We start from the raw sequence: 24,086 nt of genomic DNA, 5'->3' as shown, positions 1-24,086 counted from the left end.
CTTTCATTATTTTTATTAGATGGGTAGCATTATCTAGTTTATTTAAATAATTAATTGCTTTACATGCATGGAATTGTAAACTTTGTAATTTATTTAATTTTGTTTTGTGGGTGCTTGCCCATACAGTATTAGCGTTATAAAGATGACTATGAATAAGGCTAAAGTATAGCTTTTTCCATGATCTATAGGCGTGCTATATAAATCAAGATCAAAAGATCTTGTTTTATATGGCTCACCTATTGCAGAGGACATTTTTGTTTCTAATAGACCTATATGATTTTTCCATGATAAATGTTCATTAAGTAAAGTTCCTAAAAACTTTTTTATTGATAAACAATTTTAGTAACTTTAATGGAAGGTTAATTGTCTTGTTTTATGAAACAGTGTAAAGCTGGTTTTTTTCACAATTTAAAGACAGTTTATTAGCCCTAAACCAGAGGTTAAAAATTTTTAGTTCCATGTTCATGGTTTTGAACAGTATCTTTGTATTAGAGTGATAGAAGGACAGGTTAGTATTGTCAGTATAGGTTATAGACAATATTTTAGATAAAGTTTTATGTGTATCATTAATTTATATTAAAAATAACAATGACCCAAGGATTGATCCCTGTGGGACACCACACACTATATCAAGAGTTCTTGACTTTTGCTCCATAACAAATTGTTTTCTGTTACAAAGATAGTTTTTGATCCTCTTATAATTCAGACCAAAAGCCATGTAAAAGTTTGGTTTTGCAAGTAAAATACTGTGGTCCAAATTTTAATCTCGAGCAAAAGTTTGATAGATTACTTTCATAAGTTTGAAAGATAAACCAGTCAGAGATAGATAATATTTTTGCCATGAAAAAAACCATTACGATATCCTGTTTCATTTTTCTGGTTTGCATCGACTATATGAACATTGTCAATTTCGTCCCCAAAAAGCTAATAACTATTGTAATTAGTATTCCAAAGAATAAATAGATATAAAGCTATCCAATACAATATCTTTTCGGATAAATACACTTCTGCAACCTTTTTTCAAAGGTTTGACAAGCAATTTCTTATTTAAAAAATGCATACACGGAATAAACCAAAGCCTTAATGAGGAATTAAATCGTATCATATGGTCACGAAAGACGAAAACTGTTTTTGTTAACAACGATATTATCGATTTCAGTGTAAATTCAGATGTTAATCAATACTTTGACGGTTGCTATGGTGTACTTGCGCGTTTAAAGCACTTTGATTTGATAGTAGTTTTTCCAAAAACTGTTTAGTGTTTTAGTCATTTCATGACTAAGATATTAGACAATTTGCAAATAAATCAAAAAAATAAAAACAAAAAAGAACACTATCCTCAACTTGGACTACTCAACTTGAAAAACTTTTTCGGCCATTATGGACTTGTATGAATAACTTTTCTAACCGTTTTTGCTGAAAAGACGCAGGTGGTATCAATATTACCGTTTTAGCAAGATAAAAAATTACGTACCTGATGTTTCGTTTTTTACAGCCTTACAACTTTTCGAAAGTCACGGGCCCCCACCTTCCTGCGGCCGAAAACGTTTAAACAGTACGAAAAAATTCCATCGAGTTGTGTAAACTAACTCGAGCTGAGCATTAAGAAGATTTAGGGGGTTTTATAACATTTTATTAAAAAAATATCAAGCTTTAAAAATAATTAAGTTTATTGAAAAATTTAAATTAGAGTGATAATTAAATTTTTAAGAGTTTATTTATTTAAGCAAATTAAAATCTTAAACAATTTTTTTTTCAAAAAAGTTTAAAACGACTGTATTACTCTCGGGTTGTTTTGCAAAGTTAAACATAGTTGTTCTTCACGCCATGCGTCTATAAGCCTTGTGTCATTGAGCGAAGATCTAGGGCCGACCTGGTAAGGCACAGTTCTTGTGGAAGGTTAAATTAAAGTTATCATCTTTATGTTTCATAGTTTATGATATACTGAAAATAAGTCAATACTCTTTAAATATTGCAATATTTTCGGTAATGTAATTAAATTTAGTTAGCTAAAATTAATTACTGCAGTTTCATTTTCACCTTCAAGATGCCTTCAAGCGTTGATCTTTTGCTTAGCATTTATAAACATATTTTGAAGTTCTCTGTGTACTTACCCTTGTATATGTGTAATTACCCGTTTATCTACAATTATTATTATAATATTTATTTTGCTTGAAATTATTTAAAAGCGAAATGTGTGTAGGTTTCATTAGTTAGTATTATAAGTTAAATAGTTTACATTTGCATATAAAGTTTAACGCAGTAACTTACAACAAATCTATTTTACTAAAAGTTTATAGTTCTGTGTTAATTTTAAAATGTTTAACTTTCAAGGTTTAATTAAAAATGTCTGAAGAATACTCTTATCGAGAAGATGATGTGCCAGAAGAAGGTGCCTACACTTCCTCAAGAAAACGTTCATATAATGATGAAGGATCAGAAAGGCACAGTTCAAAAAGAACTCATACAGGTAGCATGCTATAATTTTATAACTAAAATTTTGTTAAGTTTTAACACTATTAGGGCTTATGGGGCTTATTACAATTTTTAACACAAAGGTTAAGAATTGTAATAAGCCCCAATAGTGTTAAAACATTTGCTATTCATTTTTCCAATTTTTATGATTCTAATTTTCTATTGCAGTTCTTAATTGTCAACTTAACAGTGCACATTATTATTAAAAGATAAACTATCACTATTAATCTTAGTAACATATTGTTATTAAAAGATAAATTATCACTGATAGTTTACCTCTTGACAACAATGTGTTAAAAAGATTATTTTTTGTTTTATTTAATTTTGTTGGTAAATAAAATGTTCATGTATAAGTATATATATTTTTATTTATAAATATATATACAGCTATAAAAGCTTATATATATTTATGCATAAATCATGCTTAGATCAGCCATCTGACATCATGCTGAATGAGGGAGGTGTAGGACCTTTAATGCATACATTGACTGACAGGGAGAACATGCAAAGAAGTTGCTTTTAGAAAAAACTGAATAAGTTTAGGTCAGCAAAACAAAGTGAATGTATATCTACATGCGCTATAGTATAAATATATATACACATATTCATATACAGGGGCTATTCTAGACTGTTTTCGACAGCATCAACTGTAATTTGGTACTGCCCAAATTAAAAATTAAAGAGCTTTTTTTTTCTTTTTTTTTATGCAAATTTTATGGTAAATATTGCTTTTTCCACACAAAAAAACACCTATATATTCAGCAACATTTTAGCTCAACTTCGCTGGGATGGTTGTTCAGCTGTCCAAATTTTTTCCTAGAGTAATCCCTGATATATATGTGTGTATATAAATTTACTTGAAGGAAAGGCCTTTTGTTTTTAGTTTTTTCTTTAAAAAAGTATTTTCTTTAGTATTCTAAATACAATCAACTAAAACAAGTTCTATAGAACTATGATTTATTAATCCATCTCAATAAGTTGAAACATGTTTCCACATTCATTGACTAGTTTTCCTTGAGATATCTTTTATGAGAGCTGCCTCTCCTACTGATAATGTATAAAAATTCCAACTATTTTATGAGCTTTACTAATTAATGTCACAAAAATTGTTTTTGTTGTAGATAGCCGATTTCACATTTATAGTTTATAAGCACAGCAGCCTAACCAATCGATTCCAAAAAGTTATGAATGTTAGGGCTCAAATTAAGGGTTTCGTGATTGCTTTTTGTGCCTGTGCAATCAAATTTTTATTTTAAAATTATTTTTTATGTTTTGTTATCTTTTTGCCTTTTCAAAATTAGCTTTTTTTGGCCATTTTAATATATCTTTTTTTTTTTCAGCCAAAAGTATAGAATGTTTTTGTCTTAAATTTCATTAGGGGTCATCCGTAAAGTAGTCACGCTTAATTTAACTTTAAAATAGAAATATGATCAGATAGTGTTAGTGAGGAGAAAAGTTTTTTGAATTATAGATATATTTTGTAAATGCATCATTAGTTTTTGTTTCTTAAAAATAATTTACAAAGTAGAAACATTCTATTACAAACAATTAAAAAGTGAAATTAAAAAAATTAGTAATTCCAGTGGCATGCTGGTTCCGAAAAGCCCTTGCAGGGTTTTTCTTTAAAGGCCTAATCATGCAGAATTTTACCACAAATGCATGATCTGAAAGTCCACAAATATATAATCACTACTGTTTTATAATAGTATATAACTTAGAGTAAACTAATTAGAGTTACATTGCATTATAGTAAGAGCTGACTTTTATCATCATTATGGCTTAAAAATGTAATAGTGATAGATTTAAAAAGGTAGAAAAATCAATAGATAATTTTTATTGCCCATTTTTTTAACTTATTACAATTATTAAGATGTTAGATCATGTTCGCAAATTACTATGCAAAATACTAATATACTTGCTCTCAAACTTAAACACAGACCAGATAATTAAAGAATTCAGTTTGTGAAAGCACAAATACAGTGAATATAAAATTATTTATCATTAAAAAAATACAGTAAAATAATTTTTCATTTCCAAAAGGCCCTTCTAAGATTGAGGCTCATGCGGAATTCCCACATAGCCTCTGGGGCCAGAACACCACTGAATAATTCTATTTGGTATATATATACAGCGTGGAAGATAACAACTAGTCAACAACTACCGGAAAAGGCTAAAGTTGCTATTTCGATCTCCCAAGATGAGTTCTTGCCAGTCATGTTTGACCAGTTTTTGACAAAAAAAATCAGTTGCAAATTTTAATAATGTAATGAAAATTGTATATACCAAAATTTCATAAAATCGTTTAAATTTTAAATAAGCGTTTAAAAAAGTTTTAGTGTTTACAACATGCTATTTTAATTTGCTTTGTTGAAAAGTTAATTATGTAACTAGATTTTTTTTAAAGTTCTTAAGTTAAATTTTTAAAGTTCTTATTTTATTATTGCTTTAATAAAAATCAAAAAAAAAGTTATTCAAAAGTATGTCAACTGGTTCTCAAAGGAAGCGTATTTTCATAGAGACATGAATATTTTTCCTTAAAATTTATTGACAAAAAAGTAATATGTAAAAATGCTAGATTCTTAAAAAAAATTTAACAAAATGTTTCTCAGCAATAATACAAAAAGTACTTATTTTTGTTACAAAGGAATAATATTTTTAAAATCTCTATGAAAATATGCTTCTTTTGAGACCCAGGTTGACATACTTTTAAATAACTTTTTTTTGGACAATATTAGGGATTTTACCCCAAATGCTAAAGATTTGAACCCAAATATCTTTACAAGTTGAGTCTAGATTCTCTTTAAAAATCTGGAGTCTCTTTAAAAAAGTGGTTTTTATTAAACTTGTGTTAGATTAGAAAAAAATTATGACCTCCTCAACTTTAGAAAAAATCCTAAAAATGTTAAAATACATCAAAATGAAACTAACTGTAGCATTATTTTTTGTTCATCCACAAGTCTTTACAGATAAGTTTTCTGATTAGCTACTACTGTCTCAAATAAATGGGCAAAGTTTAGAACTCAAATATATCTCAAATGTCCACTTAAAGCCTAAAAAGTCCAATTTTCAGCCATTTTGAGATGCTTGTAAATTTTTCTTACACTTTGTTTTGATCTTAGATTAACAGCATATAAGACCATTAGACCCAACAATCTGAAAATGCAAACATTATAAACTTATCAAATCCACACCAAAATGCCAGCATTTTTAAATCACCCTATTTTTCAATTATCAACGGTTGAATGTGTTACAAGAAACCAGTGCCCCTCTAATCTGCCAATTGGCCTATGTGAAGGGTGCAATTAATTTTAAGTCATTTCTTAATAAAAAGAAAGATATGGTTGGTTTTCCTCTCCTTGAGCTGGTCTTTATAGTAGATAAGGGCACATATAAAGGAGGCAGTAACTGTTTATTATGGTTCAAATGAAGGTCTCTAAATTAATTTAGATATTTAGATACTTGACCCACTAATATTAATTTTGTTTTTGCAATAAGTCAAATATAAGTTATACTTTTAAAGCATTTACTTATTAAGCTTGTTATTTCTATTCAGTTACATGTTTTATAAATGGTTAAATATAAAAGCATTCATCTATGTGAAAATTAATTTTAAATGGGAAAACTCAAACAACATTTATAACTCAAGTTTAAGTTATTTTAAATTTATTATATTTTGTTAACATCGATTAACTACATAAGCGTTAATCACACCAGTATTTAAAAAAAAAAAAATTGAAAGAGCCAGGACTTACCTGCAAGGAAAAAATTTTTTGTGCTAATATTTCAATAAATACTTTGCTTTGTAATGTTCAATTAATATATAACTTGTTTTTTAAGGAATATTTAAGATCACTTTAATTATTTTGGGGTCATTTCATATAGTCGCGGTCGTGACATTTCTACTGCAAAAGATGAAAATATAAGCAAGGAACTTAGTATATCTTTTTTTGTGTGGAAATATGTACATTTAGTCACAATCTACTATCTGGAAAATTTTAAGTAAATTTTATGCTTTAGTTGCATTGCTATGTCAAAATAAAATCAGTCGCAGTCGTGACAGCTGCAGAAACAGAACTTGTTTAAGTCATTTTGTTTTTCTGTAGAAAACTTTCAACAAATAAAAAATTTAATCTTTTTAATTATTTTTTATAGAATGTTATATTAACTATAATACAATTTTTTTATAATTTTTTGTTTGTTTATGTTTTACATAAAATGGTAGCTAGCAAAAAGTCGTGATCGTGACAAAATATTGTACTATCAGATGACATTACATTTTAGATACTTTAAAGGTATATTGCATGAAGGTGCATTGCCAAAGTTTTTAAAAATATATAAACAATTTAAATGTTTTTAGTTATCCTTAGAAAAATAAAAAAAACATCAACATGTTTTTAATAAAAAATGTAACAAATCACATTATTAAATTGCAATATTTAGGACATTTAAATAAACTAAACAAATCAATATACTAAATGACTTTTTGTTTGCTGTGTTATTCGTCTGATAGTAATGATATTTTTTAATCCTAAAAGTTTCATTCTTAATTTTCCAGTAATGGTAAAGTCTTAGTACTTTCTTTCTCTATAATCTTTACAAACTTGTTTGTGCGATTTCAGCATTGTTTTAAAATTTATATCTAACCTGTATTTTTATTTAGAACCTTTTCTGCTTGCAGTAAAGTTTTGCTTAGCTGACTTTAATATTGATTGATTTCATCTTCAGTCAAATGAATTAAATTTACAGTCGAATCTTTGCATAGCTTCATAAAACTGCCATGCATTTTTAATAATAACTTGTCTTACTTTAACCTTACTTTGCCATGCTATTCTTTTTAAAGTTCCTCGTACCCCATCAATGGCTCCTTTTCCATGAGCTGTAGCAAAAAAATTCCACTCGAAAGTTAGAATATTAAATGTCACTGAATATTAAATGTCACAGTTGGAAGATTATATGTCACAATACTTCAGGAATTTTACCATAAAGCGGTTTTTAAATTGAGAAGATGAACCATCACTCCACAACGTTACTTTGTGTATAATTGAATTCGTTGCATAAGTCTTTAAAAGTATATTACAAATGTTATGCATCCCTCGAAAATAAAGAATAAAAGATATACAAATTAAACTGTTTAAGAAAAATTCCTTTAAAATAATTCAAGGAAAACACTGTTGCATGTTTTGCTGTGATCGTTAACTGTTAAATAAGCAACCAAATTTTTTAAACCTTTGTCATTAACAGCTGAGGTTTGTTATTTGAGATTGACTCCAATAAGCACTTTGAACTTGTTCCTAATGACTACAGCAATAGTTTAAGCTAAAATCAAAGTGTATTAAATCACCATCCATAATATTATCTATTTGGTGGCGATAAACAGACGCTTGGTGACATTTAATTAAATGGTGAAACTGATTAGCATTTTTAAAAACTCTGTACATGTTGCATACAAAGACTGTTTTGATCAATCCCTGCTGTAGACGATTTGTAACCTTGTCTTTGTACCAATTTATGTAACTGACATCAATGCATTCTTTGTTTTGTTCTTTGGATGTTGGTAGCATTCGGTTGTTAGGACATTTAGCACAAAAACTACATGATAGTAAGAGGCAATCTGGAGTGAAAGGGTTGTTAAGAATTCATTTGTTTACCCAGTTTATATTATAAAGTTCAAATTTAAGGTTTGAGGATAAAGTGTTACATATATTAGTAAAATTTTCATGAATTAGACAACAACAGGCTTCAAGAGGCGTCTCAGAATATGTTAGCCGGACGAAGTGCGCAAAATTTTATCTGGCTACCAAATTTTTCTGCGCACAGGGCATAACATTTCCTTAATTTAATTAACAAGTAACATTTTTGAAATTTTTTACCATCAATTTTAATAGTCTTTCATACCTGGAGTTCATTAAGATATTTCTTCGCGGTGGTAAAATTCTAGTACATGATTGAATACACTATAAGATAAACGGATGTGCTTTTTTGTCTTTGATATATCTGATAAAGCGATGTTCATTTCTATTGCTAACTGTTTAATGACATAATCTGCTTTTCGTGGCAACTTTAGTAAAGCCAATTTAACTTGGTTTACAGCACGTGCTTTTAACAAACTTAATGATAGACAGGTTCTTCCATTTGAATAAAAGAAGAACAAGGAATATCAATGATACCTTAAGCTTTTTTAATATCTCTGTTTACGCTGTCGTTATTTAGCAAGCTCCTTATTTTTCAATTCTTGCTCTTGCATTAAATGTTGGCAGCAAATATTACTTGGTTCTTTTTCTATTAATTTTAATTCAGTTTACTTTCTTTCTCTTATAATCTTTACAAACTTGTTTGTGCGATTTCAGCATTGTTTTAAAATTTATATCTTACCTGTATTTTTATTTAGAATATTTCAAATAAGTTATTTTAAATTAGTTCATAACCTTTATATTAATTTAACAGTATATTAAATTAACATATACTAAATTAACAGTTACATCAATTGTTAAAATTACTCTTTATAACACATGTTTTAATTAAGGTTTTTCAAATTCAAATCTTCTTCCTTGATACATTTGAACAATCGAAACATCCGTTACGTCGTGGTCGTGACAAAAAAGAAATTGCATTTTACATTTTTCTAACTTATTTAATCATTAATGTTTATTCTTAGAATTAACAAAAACAAAATAAAAAACATTTAACTCAACTCCATGTTAAAAAATCCATGTTTTTTATATCATAAAATATTAAAAATGCTACCAAATTTTAAACATCTTCTATGCATGCATAAAAATAAATGATTTAGATGCACTAATGTGTCTTTTAAATTAAAAAATCTATTTCTAATATTCAGTTTAAATATTTTTGAATTATGGCAATTTTATATGGAATGACCCTTTGACTATTTTCCCTAAAAATCTAGTTTAGTTTAATTTTTGGATAATCTCTCCAATTATGTTTTTATGATATAAATTTTAACGCTACACAATAGGTCTACTGTACATTTAAATTTTAAAACCATGTTATGGTATGATAAAATGATTTTTCTCAATAACTTTTTTGCTTAAAAGTATTTTTATAGTTAAAAAAAGAGTTATGGAGTTTACTATGTGTTTTCATAACTTTTTTGCTTTTTACTCTTTCTTGCAGAATTGCCTATATGTATATGTGTATATATATATTTGTATATATTTATATATATTTGATATCTTCACTTTCAACAAAGCTGCAAGCAACCACTATTAGAGTTGGAAGTTACTGGAGGAGAAAAGATAAAATTCACAGAGCAAGATAACAATTGACAGATGACTAGAAAGGTTGCAAGTTATGTGAATCAGGAAAACAAGATAAAGGAAGTGAATTGCTAAGACTGATGTTCAAAGCAAAAAACTTGAAGAATAAAGATTTTTGAAGCACTTAATAACAGTTGCAGTAAAAAGATAAAGCTTAATTGAATGACGAGTAACACAAAAATGAACTTTAGTGGTAAAGGCCCAAGAGACGCTAGCTCTTTAGAGCAGTGCCCTTAATAGTATTTATAGAAAAGAGAAAGAAAAATATTACAATGATGTGATTATGGTTTATGGAAATATGGTAAAAGATTACTACATCTGTCCTACAACATCTGTAGAGTAGTCCAATATCATCTGTACACTTATTCCAAGATAATCTGTATTTTTTTTTACTCCAACATCTGTCTAATATCATCTGGAAGTTTAACGATCTCTGGCAACATCTTTAGGAAGATGTAACTACGTCTGGTAATTTTTCTCTTAGTCCATTAACATCTGGAAAAAGTTCCTCCAGGTGTATCTAAATCTGAAAAATAAAACCATATTTGATATTGCATCTGGTTAAAATAATGCATTATAGTTTAATGTCATAAAATTCTGTAGTTATATTTAATATAATATATTAATGCGGTAGTGGTATAGTGGTAGAGCGCTCGCTTCATAAGCAAGAGGTTCCGAGTTTGATTCCCACCACGTCCCTGGTAGTACCGCGCTCAACTTGTTTCTACGTGCAGCAGGCTTGTTCCTCAAGGTTTGTGTTTCGGAGTTGTAGAGTTGAGAAAGGGTTATAACCACAAGTAGCCTCCTCATCTGTAGTGGCCTTCTCAGCCTTGGGGAGGTGAATTATAAAAAAAATAAATATAAAGATGTAACTACATCTGCAGGGGGGTGTTAACCAGGAATAAATTTGATACAGCGTTTTAACAAAATTAGGAATTCGTCAAAATATTTCCCAAAAATTCCCCCTCCCCTCACTGTGATTAAAATGTGTACCGGGAATGAGTAGGGTCCTTTTCTTATACTCTTTCTTCTACTCTGTTTCAGCACTGCATACATTAATTGGAAAGCGCATAAATAAAACAAAATACTGTCTAACATCAATCTAGAAAATCCCTAAAATCGCTTGGAAAATCCCAGTCTCTAAAAGATTTTCCCAAGACACATTTTTGCAGTTATGCGATCGCGTAATTATACCTATGGCAGCAATTTTATTTCAAGTTTTACACAATAAATTAGAATTTTTTATGTCATTTTTCTATTAGTTTTTAATAATTAATTTTCAATAATATTTAGAATTATTATTTAACTATAATTTGGCAAACTTTTTTTTGGAGAATTTGCTTTTTTCACTATTAAATTAGGAACTTTAAATTTATAAGCATTTGGGAATACCGCATTCAATGGGGCCCCACAGGTCTAGTTTACACCCTGACCTGTAGAATTTACAAATGTAGTTATTCTTAACATAATTGAAAAGATGTAATCTTTACATATGTAATCTTCACTGGAGATTTTAAAGATACTTCTTTAAAATCTCCAGGTGTAGTTGCCCGATGTTGTTATACATTTATATGTTATAATTTAAATTACAATGCTAAAAATAGCAGATTCAAAAACAAGTTTAAGATGAATCTAAAAAGTTTCACATGTATATATATATATATATATATACACACACACACACACACACACACACACACACTGGCGAGCAAAAAAAAGTGAACAGTACAATTTTTCAGTAAATTATGTATTATTATTCAATTAAAAATATAATACATAAAATATAACATATCGCTTATGTTAAATACATATACATACACATATATACGACTCATTTTGAAAAAAAATTAATATTTTGTGTAGCCACCACTATTTTTTATCACTTCATTTAATTGACGTGGCATCGACTCAATTAAATTTGCTATCAAACGGTCAGGTATCGTAACCCAAACTTGTTTTATGGTTGCCCAAAGATCATCCAAAGATGAAATATTATTTTTATGGACCTCTTTATCCATATAGTCCCACAAATTTTCAATAGGATTAAGGTCTGGACTTTGGGCAGGCCAATTTTCAAAAAGGAAGATATTGTTATCCTTGAGCCATTTTTTAACTTGTTTAGACGTATGGGCAAGGAGCATTGTCATGTTGAAAGTTAATTTCATCCTCTTCTAATTCTTCCAGTGTGGAAAAAAAGGTTCTGGCAGACCAAGAAAAATGACGGAAAGAGATTGTCACAAGTTAAAATTAAATGTTTTAAAAAATCGAAAAACCACTATGACGCATATCGCAGAAACTTTTACGTGTTCTGATGATAAAAAGGTTAGCCGATGGACAATTTTGAGGCGTCTTGAAGATCAGGGGTTCAAAATACACCCATGTAAAAAGTACCTCTTCTTACAGCACGCCATAAAAAGGCAAGGTTAGCTTGGGTAAAATATAATAAAATCACAGACTGGACAAAAATAATATGGTCAGATGAATCAAGATTTTGTTTGCATTCAGATCGTCCACAGATGTGCATTAGACGTAAGAACGAACAATTAAATCCAGATTGTATTCATCAAACGGTAAAGGGTAATCTTGGAATTATGGTTTGGGGTTGTTTTTCTACCAAAGGTGTGGGCAGATTGCATAGAGTCGAAGATGGATTACGAATAAATTCCAAAGAATACATTAGTATTCTACAAAAATTTTTGCTGCCCACACTGGAAGAATTAGAAGAGGATGAAATTAACTTTCAACATGACAATGCTCCTTGCCCATACGTCTAAACAAGTTAAAAAATGGCTCAAGGATAACAATATCTTCCTTTTTGAAAATTGGCCTGCCCAAAGCCCAGACCTTAATCCTATTGAAAATTTGTGGGACTATATGGATAAAGAGGTCCATAAAAATAATATTTCATCTTTAGATGATCTTTGGGCAGCCATAAAACAAGTTTGGGTTACGATACCTGACTGTTTGATAGCAAATTTAATTGAGTTGATGCCGCATCGATTAAATGAAGTGATGAAAAATGGTGGTGGCCACACAAAATATTAATTTTTTTTTTCAAAATGAGTCGTATATATGTGTATGTATGTGTATTTAACATATGTGTATTTAACATAAGCGATATGTTATATTTTATGTATTATATTTTTAATTGAATAATATTACATAATTTACTGAAAATTGTACTGTTCACATTTTTTTGCTCGCCAGTGTATATGTACATACACTTACACAATAAATAATATATTTTGCACATTTTTATTCACTAAATGTAGACTTTAATTTTTTCAGAAAATTAAGGAAAAAACAAACATTAATGCAAAAAAAACTTTAGCTGTTCTGAACTGTCATTCAATGTACCATTTCTCCTGACAGATAATTATTTAGTTTATAGTATGATGTCATCAGTGTGTATCTAATGCTGCATTTCTCTCTATATATATTTTATAAATATATGTACATACATACATATATATTCATATATACATATATATGCATATATATATATACATATATAGTTATACATATATTTATTTATATATATATATATATATATATATATATTTATATATATACATAGGGCTACCATATGAAATTTTGGAAAAATCAGGACATCGTGTCTTTTTTAACCTGTCAAATCAGGAGAAATATAAATAAGCAGAAAGTCTAAATCAGGACAAAAGCTTGTCACAAATGACAAAAAATACAACATTAAAAGCCAGCTTTATTTTACATTTTTGTAATGACTACAAGAATTATTTCTTTTCTTTGCTTTTAAACCAGTCATATTTTTCACTAGAGTGTACTTTTTTCAGAAACAACTGGTCATTTTTTATCTTTTCATAGAACTGTGAGCAATTGAAATCAATATTTAACTTGCAAAAAAGCAAACTTTTCACAGTAGAAACTAGCAAAGAACCTCTTTCAGGAGACCAAATATTGTTCATCATTGAAAACACCCTTTCCACAGCAGCTGAAGTTCCAGGAAGACTGAAAATGTATTCTAACAACAGTGAAAAATTTGCTACTGAAATGCCCTTTTCTCCAAAATGTTTCATCATCAGGACCCATTTTTCTTCACAACTCATATCATCAGATTTCCAAGTTTCAGAATTAGTTGACAAGTATGCCTTGACCAAAACAACTTCATCAAATAGTTCATCAAAACATTCAAAAACTTCATCAAAATAGTTCATCAGTATTTATTGCTGTACGTCCAATTTTTCGGTTAATTCTTTCTGCAGCTTCTTCCAACTCCGGAAATGTTATTGCACTGTTTTGAATCCACATGAACTTTTCAGCATCAGCAAAGCTATCTTTCCAAAGGTCAATATAAGAAAGACATCTCTCGTAAAAACCAGTAAATTCTTTTTTGACAGCAATTTCGTCAATAATTCTGTCTTCAAATAGTTTTGCAAGTATATTTTTAGCTTCCAATAAGTTTATTCAAATTATTCTCAAATCTCTCCTCCAGATTATTCTGCAATACTTTTATCTCATTAACAATATCACATGCACTTGCTCTTGTTTTTTCAATTCTCAGAATTGTTTTGTTGAATGTTTGAAGCTGACCATGAACAAACCAAAGATACATTTCACCACGTTCATCGCTAAAGAACTTACTAATTATCACTGGAGATTGCTCTTGAGAACAGAAGAAAGATTTTAGTCCCGCAAAGATTTCCAAAATTCTCTGAATTGCGGCTAGTAAAGAAAGGAATCTTGTGCTTCCATGCTGCAAAACTCTCTTGTAGTGAACATCAGCAAACTCGCAGAATTCTTGCAGTTGAGTAACTCTGACAGTGTAGATGTGAACATTTTCACCACAAGAGCTTCAACATCAATTGGTAAAACATCGACAGCTGTTTGAATGCAGTTGTTAACTATGTGAGCTCCACAGCCAATCCCAGCTATCTCTCGACCAAAAAACTTTTTCAACCGACTGTAAACATTGTTTTGTCCTCGTCTTTTCACTCCACCAAAGTTTGTGTTGCAGTTGTCATCACAGAATCCAATCACTTTCCTTGATAAATCTTGGCTATTGATGGCAGATTGCAGAGCATTGCACAAAATTTCTGATGTTTCACTAGGTACATTTTGAAATTCCAGTAATTTAACTTTTACTCCTTGATCAGGCACAAAATATCTAACAAAGACAGGAAAAAGTTTCAGTTCATTTCGGTTAGATGTATCAGTTGCAGTGGTGATGAAAGTAGCTTTCTTCAACTCCTCCTTAATTTCTTCAGAAATCATTGGTAGAATAACATTGAGAATAATAGCCTCGCATTTTGTTCTTGCAAGTCAGAACTTTGGTTCAAAAAGTTTTGAAATTAATTTGATAGAGCAATCAGCAGTTTTAAAGCTCAAATCATGAACTGCAGTGTGAAAAGCAAAAGCAGCTTCCTTTGCTGCCAGAACTAGATCTTTATCTCTTAAACTATCAGTCTTGAAGAACGATGTTATTGATGCAGAACTTGCTGATGCTTTCAAAGCATTTGTGTCTCTCCGTTGTTAAATGCTTGGTGATGTCTGTCCTTCCGTCATTTGCAACAGAAAATTCAGTCTAACAATCTCCGCATCTAACTTTTTCACCACTTTCATAAACTTTTTTCAGAAAAGGAAATTCATTCTTCAGAGTTTCATTAAAATGGCACTTTCTTTTCGACATTTTAACTTTAATAAGGGATTTTTTTTTACTTTAGGTTAAAGTAAAAGTTTAACACTAAAAAACTCTCTGTCACGAAGTAGAAACTTTGTAAAAGTGGAAAGTACCAAACCAGCAAAAACAAAAGTAAAGTACTGCCTCATCATGTCTGCTACCACTGCCATTTTTTCCAGCACTGCCTATAATTGCAAGAAAATAGTAAAAATTGAATGGAGAAGTTGGAGTTGCCAAGTCAACATTTTTCTCTTTGCTTTTTTTTTTTTTGTTTTTGTCAAAATGATATTTTTTACTTTTTTGTTATGGTTTTTTAAAATCAGGACATTTTGGTATCTGATCAGGACAGTCAGGACAGACCCTTTAAATCAGGACTATGGTAGCCCTATATATATACAATTTTGAATGTCTTTAAAAATTTTAAATGTATTCTACAAAATAGAGTGCTCAATGTCCTTGAACAGAGAAGTAATAAATTTTAAAAGTTTGACAAGTGGTTTTCTACTAATTTATCTATATGTGTGTATATATATGTGTGTGTACACGTATATATGCAGGGGGGCACCAAAAGCATTTTTTGGTCTTTGAGATAGCTAACTTCAGATGTGGAGCAAACTCCAATCATTTATATGTTTAATCTTATGTCAATTAAGGATGCTTTGCAAAAAAATTGCGATGATTAGAGCTTGGCAACAAAAAAGCCCCAAAATTTTTCCAATTCCATCACACACCCCCCCCCCCCCCTTTCCCCTATCTATCTGCATAAACGCGAGAGCAACAAGTTGCTCTCGCGTTTATGGCACAAGGTGAAATATTTTTTGTACTATTTTCAACAAGACTTATATTCATTGATAAATTTTCATTGAATTTCTTAGTAAAATATTTTAGTTTTCAAAATTTATGACCATATAAAGTTCAAACCCCCTTAAAATTTATCAATGAATATAAGTCTAGTTGAAAATAATACAAAAAATATTTCATAAATTTGTTGCTCTCGCATTTGGGGCAGGGGGGCATAATTTTGGGGCATTTTTATTCCCGAGCTCCTATCATCACAATTTTTTGCAAACCATCCTTATTTGACATAAGTATAAACATAAATGTTTGGAGTCTCCACGTCTGGAAGTTAACTATCTCAAAGACCAAAAAATGCTTTTGGTGCCCCTGTATATATACGTAAAGATATGAATATGGATATATAGATATAGATATATATTGAAAATTTAAGTGATTCAAAAATTATTTATATTTTAGAGAACTGATATATTTTTTTAATTTTTATTTTAGAATCTACTCCTTTATTGAAAGTTTTAATTCCAAATTATGCTGCTGGAGCTATAATTGGTAAAGGGGGTGCAAATATTGGAGAGCTTCAAAGTAGATATGGAGCAAAAATTCGATTGTCTCCAAATGGTGAGTTTTATCCAGGGACTGAAGAGAGAATCGTTATTCTTACTGGTGATGTTAGTCAGATAATTGATTTGCATAATTATATTATCGATAAAGTGCATGCTGATTCAATGGAGGGTCCAAAGGGTATGCGTGATGAAGATCGAGGACAAAAAGTAAAAATTGTTTGTCCTAATGCTACTGCAGGATTAGTTATAGGTCGTGGAGGTTCAACTATTAAATCTTTACAAGAGGAAACAAAAGCTAAAATAATGATATCTGGTCGCGACGAATCGAAAGTAATGGGTGAACGTATAATCACAATAGCAGGTAATACTGAACAAAGAATCGAAGCATCGAGACAAGTTATTGGCAAAATTGCCGCAGACGCTGAAAACATGAGCAACAAAAATTTAACTTACTCTGGTTCGGGGAGAAATTCCAACGGAGTCTCAAACTATTCTCACCTTGGAAATAATGATATTGGTCAGACTTTGCAAGGAAGTTTTTCTGCTTTAGGAAGTATGCTCGGAAACCTCCAACACAACCAAAAATCGCAACAGTTACTCAGCAGTCTGACTCAAAACCCTTTAGCTCTTCTCTCACAATCTGGACTTGCTAATCAACTAGGTTTAGGCGGCTCGAATTCAGGCGGTGGTTTTGGACAAATGGGACAAAACTTTGGTAGTGTAACGAATCAAATTAAAACCACAGTTTCAATTCAAATGGAAATTCCGGATGTTCTTGTCGGAGCTATCTTGGGTAAACACGGAAAGACTGTTCATGAGTTTATTCAGTTTAGTGGTGCGAAAATTCAGTTCTCTGCTAAAAACGATTTTGCACCAGGGACAACTGACAGAATTCTCACGATTCAGGGTGATCTGAATCAGACACAGATAGCATACTTTCTTATAAACCAGAAAATAATGCAAGCAGAAAATGAGTTGGGTAGTGGTTTACAGCAAAGGCGTTGAGTCTTTTTCTCTTAAGTTTTCCTCAGTTACTGGGGATTTTCTGCCACTTTTTTTTTAATAGATTGATGCCAGTCATTCTGATCAGGATACATCTGACCCTACATACATACTTTTAGTTCATATGCTTGTTTACCAATATAAACTGCTCATGGTAAATGACATGCACCTGCGTTTAAATTGTCCTGCAAAGTCATCTATATCAAAACATTAACAGACATTTACATCAGTTATCAAAAGGACATTCATAGAGGAAGTTATGAAACCTGAGACATTTGGCGGCATCTTTTTTTTTTAACATATCACGGAAGTTGTTATTGTCATTATTCAATTATGTTACTTATAAATTTAATTCTCTTCATGTGCATTCATCCACATTTTCTTTCACCCATTTAATGAAAGAATTGCATTCCCTGGGTAACTTTTACAAAAGTTCATTTTGGAGATTTTTCTTATCAAATTTTAAGATTTTGTTCACTGTTCCACAAACTATTGCATGTTAGTTTTTTAATAGTATTTTCAAAGAATTAAGCGCGTGTCTAGTTCACTAAGTTAACAAAATGAAAGCGCGTGCGTTCGGAAAAGCCTCAACTTAGCTTAATGCGTATAGTTGTTCACCGCGAAGGTAGAATATTCTCTTGCTATTAATTTTTAACCTCTTAAAAACTATTTAGCTCTACCTTAATGTAATGTTAAATGCGTCTTTCGGCAAAAGCGCTTTTATTAAACTGTCCTTAAAAAGTTTTTTTAGTTGTTTATACTTTCTTGTAAGAAGTTAAAGCCATGTTTTATTTTACTTAAATTTTAACTTAAAGTCTTGTCATCGCGAAATTAAAAAAAAATTATAACCTTGTCTGTCTTGCGTCAAGACCAGCTGGGGATTTTTTATTTCTGGAATGTGTAGTGTAATTAGCTTTACTATTTTGACATCAAGAATAAGGCTTTTAAAAAGTTTAGTTAACGTCCCATAACAATTTATTCTACATACTAGTGATGTTTTCTGATTCATTAGTCCTCAACTTTTCAATAAAACAGATTTACAAACAAATTTCGTGTTCGGTCATGTATTGAGCAATTACATAGAAATCGGTATCTCGACGGAACTATTTAAAAATTCATAATGCAAATTCGGGCATATAACGGTGTATGTGTAATGTATAAATTTTTTTTTCTGAATTCGTTAGTTTGATCTATTACTCTAATAGAAATAATTCAAGATTTTATTAAATTAGTTGAAAATTTTTTTTATTGTGTCTAAGGTCTAGTAAATTTTTTAGTTAAATTTATCTACCCCATGTCAAGAAAACACTGTCGCGCTTATTAGCGCGTGCGCTATTATTCTGATGTCGGTAACTTATCGTGAGAATTATGATTGTGCGCAATTAAGTATTAAATTATTTAAGAAAAAAATCCAAAACTTAACGCACTTATCCATATTGAAAGTGTCATCTCGCTTTGTCGTCAGGAAAAGTACTTCGTTGATATATTAGTCATCTTACTATCCCCTCAGAACTTGGTTTCGTAAATTTTTATTTATGGTATAAATATTTTAACATTTAAGCGTAATGAAATTGTTTTTTATTTCATGCGTTGGAGAAAGAAAAGGGAAATTTCTCTAAAGCAAAAAATTGCGAAACTGTTTTGCATTGCTTCAAAATTATCAAACGGATTTATTAGCTCCAAGGGAGAGACTAATAGATTAAGGAACGTTTCCTCTCTCCTTTATTTATTTCAGGTGGGAGTAAGTCACAAAGACATATGGAAGCCTTAAATGTTGGAACGTTTTAATGATTTCAAAAAAAGGTCTATTAAATTTTTTAGTTCTATAATATTGTGTAAGATTAACCAAGAATGTTTGCTGTTTAATTACTTTTTTTAAACTCCATCAGCTTAACAGGTACGAAATATTCAAATTCTTTATTATTTCTACAAGTCACAGTAGGTTCCAATAAAAATATAAGGTGAAAGTTACCTTGGTTCAAGGATAGTTGTAAATTAAGAACGTTTGCATTGTTTTTTTGTACCCTAAAATCATATCGAGTTATACCACATCAATCTTTCCATCGTGTCGCATAGCGTTTTAGCGGCACTAATTACTTTGCAGTCGCAGTAAGGGCCGCCGAGAGCCTCTAAGGTGGTAGTCTACCTTAAAATATGAAAATTTCAAATTGTGCTGTTTTACCCAATATTACCAAATATTATACCAAATATACGTAGTAAATGATGGTGACATTTGTTTTTCAAAAAAAATACTTACAACTTATATGATTGTATCATTAAATATAGGTGGTATTTTTTTTTTTATAAAAATCGCATAAATTTTGCGATTTCAGAAAATTAAAATCGGATCTTAAAAAAATTTAAAAAATGAAGCTTACCTGAACTTGTTTTAATCATTGGTAAGCATCTAAAAGTAATCCAGGACATCCACATGTAGTTTTAAAGTATAACCAAAAGTATATCTCGAAATATATTCGAAAAGATTTAATAGAAGCATGCTTTTGCTGCTATATTTTTGCTGCTATATTTTGCAGATATATTTTGTATTTATATATTATTATAATTCTTAATTTACTATAACTTATTTGATTCGTGCTAGAAGTCCTACTTGTGTATTCAGTTAGATGATTATGATTATTATTCAAATTTAGAAAAAAATAATAAGTATGGAAAATAAAAAACTTGATGCTGGAAAAAGACGAAAGGCAGGAGGATCAAGAATTTTCAAAAAACGACGTTTTCATGGCAAAAGTTTTTTTAAAGCTCTTGAACCCAACATTGATTTGGAAAATAGTCTTGTTAATAACATACCTTCAACAAGTAATTTAAATGCTTCAACTTCATCAAAGAAACTTACATTATTAAATCATAAAGCAACAACAGTATCAACGAAACGAACTTCATTACCTAATAACAAATCGAATTTTCCACACAGTCACATCATGTTGGATAGCTTTGTTTTAAAAAGTAGATGAAATTGCTATGTGCCCTGAATGTCAATCGAGGAGTATTGAACTTTCTATAGATTTATCAAGAAAGAAAGGACTGTCTGTTTTATTAGAGTTTACATGTACAGCCTCAGTCTGCTCATGGAGTAAAAGGGTTTACAGTAGCCAAAAAATTGATGATGAATCTCGTGGGCAATATCAATCGGTATGTAAATATGAGATCCATTATTGCTATGAGGGAAATAGGAAAGGGGGATGCTGCTTTAACAACTTTTTGTGGTTTTATGAATTTACCTCCACCAATGCATAAAAAAACATTTCATGATATTCAAAGGAATATATTAGTGGCTTACAAGCAAGTTGCTCTAAACTTTATGAATAAAGCAGCTGTTGAGATTTAGCAAGGTCTTTGTGAGAACAAGACAGATATTACAGTTTCATGTGATGGTATCTGGCAAAAGCGAGGATTCTCTTTGAATGGTGTTGTAACTATAATTTCAAGCGATATGGGAAAATGCATTGACTACCGCATTAAATCTAAAGTATGCCATCAATGTGATAAATGGGAAACAAAAAAAGACACTGATGAATATGATGAGTTACTTAGTACACATGAATGTAGCATTAACCATAAGGGCTCATCAGGCGCAATGGAGGCAGCTGGAATTGTTGAATGTTTTACATCATCAGAGTCAGTCAGAAATTTACGTTATGCTTATTATATTGGTGACGGTGACTCAAAATCTTATCTAGAAGTTGCTAAATGTAATCCATAAAAAAATCTTATTGTCCAAAAGTTAGAATGTGTTGGACACATACAAAAAAGAGTTGGTAGCAGACTTCGTAAATTTAAAGCCACTTATAAACTAAAATTGTCTGATGGGAAACCACTTGGTGGAAAAAATCGTCTTACCGAAAAAGAAATTAATAAACTTCAAAATTATTTTGGAATTGCAGTACGTCAATGTAATGGTGGAACAGTTTACCAGTTAAAAAAGCAATTGGTACAGTACTTCACCATTGCTCAGATGCACTTACATTAGATAGACGCCACCAAATGTGTCTGAGAACCCCTGAAAGTTGGTGTAAATACCAGTCTGATAAAATAAATGGTATAGCCCTGTATAAAGAAAAACCAGGACTACCCATTGTTGTAAGAGATATAATAAAACCAATGTTTCTTAGTTTACGTGATGATGATTTACTAAGTAAGTGTTTGCATGGGCAAACACAAAACAACAATGAATCGTTAAATGGAATTATTTGGAAAAGATGTCCGAAGGATATTTTTGTTGCTAGAGACACATTAGAAATTGGTGTCTCATCTGCAATCATAAATTTGAATGAGGGAATAAATGGAGTTTTAAATGTATTGTTACATATTTGCTATGCTAAATATGTATGATGAAAAATTTACGCAAGAGTTTTGCTCAAATAAAGATTTTGTAAGAGTCGCTAATAAGTCTACTCCGAAAGTCAAGCTTAAACGGAAAAAAAAAGAGCCCAGCGTAAAGGATTTGCAGATGTCAATGAATAAATGAAAGGAATAGTATATGAGACTGGTCTTTTTGAAATTATTTTTTTCTACGTCATTATACAATTTTTTCTACATTATTATATATAGCGTTTTACTAATTTACAATTTACTAATTTATTGCTTTATGTATTTTTATTCTTTTCTTGTTTTTAAAGTGGTTTTTAAACTTTGAAGTCTTAAAAAAACATTTCCAAAGCCAATAATGATTTGAAACAGTTTGTTTTTCAAAAATAATGCTTTGTTAATGCAATTTGTGAGTTTTTGGCTTAAATTAGACTAAAAGAGTTGGATTTTATTTTTATTTTCTGCTTTTCTCAAAATAAGGTTTTTTGAAACGGTGCGATAAATAACTTTTCTCAATTAAATGCTATGGACCTGAAATTTAGAACATTGATTCTTTTATATATAATCTATCAGCTGAATTAAAAAAAATTATTTGACTTTTTTGGTTCTTTAGTTAATTGGGCTCAAAATCTGTATTTTGGGTCAAAATTTTGCTGCCATTTTGAATTATCATTTAAACAAAAACTTTTTAATAATATTTTTTTTCCTTAATTCAGCCAATTCAACTTCCTTATTAGTTTAAAATTCCCAAAGCAAATTTTATTATTAGATGTACAAAAAAATCCAGAACTTTATCTTTAATCGTTCTTGAGTTATTTATCGTAGCGTAAATGACCTTTTTTTGGTCCCGCGGACCAAAAAACAGTGTTCCAAAACCAAATTTGAAAATTTAAATTCCTTAGTTTTGTAAGGTTTTTTATATTGCAGCTAAAAATTGGGTTTTTTTATACAAAATTCCAGGATTTAGGTTTAAAGGTAGACTACCACCTCAAGCCGCCCGGTACAAAATTTATTTGGCGCCCTTATAGTTTTCGCTTCATATATATACTTAGCATAGAAGCAAAAAAATTTATTATGCCTTTATAGCTACTTTAACTTTATTTCATTTTTTGCTAACTAACCACAGCATAAACATTTCCTAATTAAAATAAAATTTTCGAGCTTTTTTCGAGGCAAAATTATAAATTACTTTATCACATGACAATGATTTCGCGAGATCATTTTCAATAGACAACATAAGATTTGAAAGTCGCTCTTGTCCCATGGTGGCTCTGAAGTAGTTTTTTATAATCCTAAGTTTACTAAAAGATCTTTCACGCTCTGCAAAGGATATTGGCATTGTGTGAAAGATGCGCAAAAGTATGCATATCGACGGGAAAATTGATTGTAAGGAATATATCTTTTAAATCAAATATATTCTTTGGAATATACTTAATTTAAAAGATAGAGTGAGTTGCTTCTATTGAACAAAGAAAATGCTTTCAAACGGTCAAAGTGACAAATTTCCTCAGCAAGATCATCTTCTTTAATGTCATTTGAATAGAATTTCGCAAGTTGACGTGCTTTGTCATCTTGTGAAGAAGGGTCTTCAGACTAAAGCCAGATATAGGAAAACTGAGAAGAAATCTTTTTCACCACATTAAACCTTGATTGAATTTGTAGAATTATGTGGTCCAATGCCACGTTGAAAATATTTACTTCAAAATTCTTTTCTGTATTGTCAAGGTAGTGGGCTGTATTTGATGGTTCCTCGTGGAATTTTTTCACTCTTCTTGTGCGTTTCACTTTAAATTCTGTATCAAAGTCTAGGTTTTAGCCATTAGTTTGCTTCAGTCAAAATACAATTCCACGACGAACAAATGCGACCTAGGTCATCTAGAAGTTGTTAAATGAGGATGACTTCTTCAATGGTGGTTGACTCCGACTGGAGACATCGACTAACACCATCAATATTTTGCAGTGTCTTATACCAAACGGTCAGGAGAAATA

At 30.2% G+C, this 24,086-nt stretch overlaps 1 protein-coding gene across 1 annotated transcript; it reads left to right on the top strand.

Moving 5' to 3' along the window:
* The first annotated feature begins 1,570 nt into the window (after positions 1-1,570).
* Positions 1,571-18,115, top strand: LOC100212418 (RNA-binding protein Pasilla). The gene is made up of 3 exons (XM_065805708.1): positions 1,571-1,876; positions 2,335-2,470; positions 16,696-18,115. Exons 2-3 carry the CDS (start codon positions 2,347-2,349, stop codon positions 17,769-17,771), a joined length of 1,200 nt encoding a protein of 399 aa, XP_065661780.1. The 5' UTR covers positions 1,571-1,876; positions 2,335-2,346; the 3' UTR covers positions 17,772-18,115.
* The last annotated feature ends 5,971 nt before the right edge of the window (positions 18,116-24,086 follow it).

Source organism: Hydra vulgaris, chromosome 09 (genome assembly GCF_038396675.1).
Source record: "Hydra vulgaris chromosome 09, alternate assembly HydraT2T_AEP".
Classification (NCBI taxonomy): domain Eukaryota; kingdom Metazoa; phylum Cnidaria; class Hydrozoa; order Anthoathecata; family Hydridae; genus Hydra; species Hydra vulgaris.
Note: the sequence above shows the minus strand (reverse complement) of the source record. Positions and strands in the feature narration are given on the sequence as shown.

Excerpts from the sequence above, each read along its gene's own strand:
- LOC100212418 (XM_065805708.1), top strand. The coding sequence starts at position 2,347 with ATGTCTGAAGAATACTCTTATCGAGAAGATGATGTGCCAGAAGAAGGT. Across the intron at positions 2,471-16,695 it reads TTCAAAAAGAACTCATACAG|AATCTACTCCTTTATTGAAA; the intron begins GTAGCATGCTAT and ends TTTTTATTTTAG.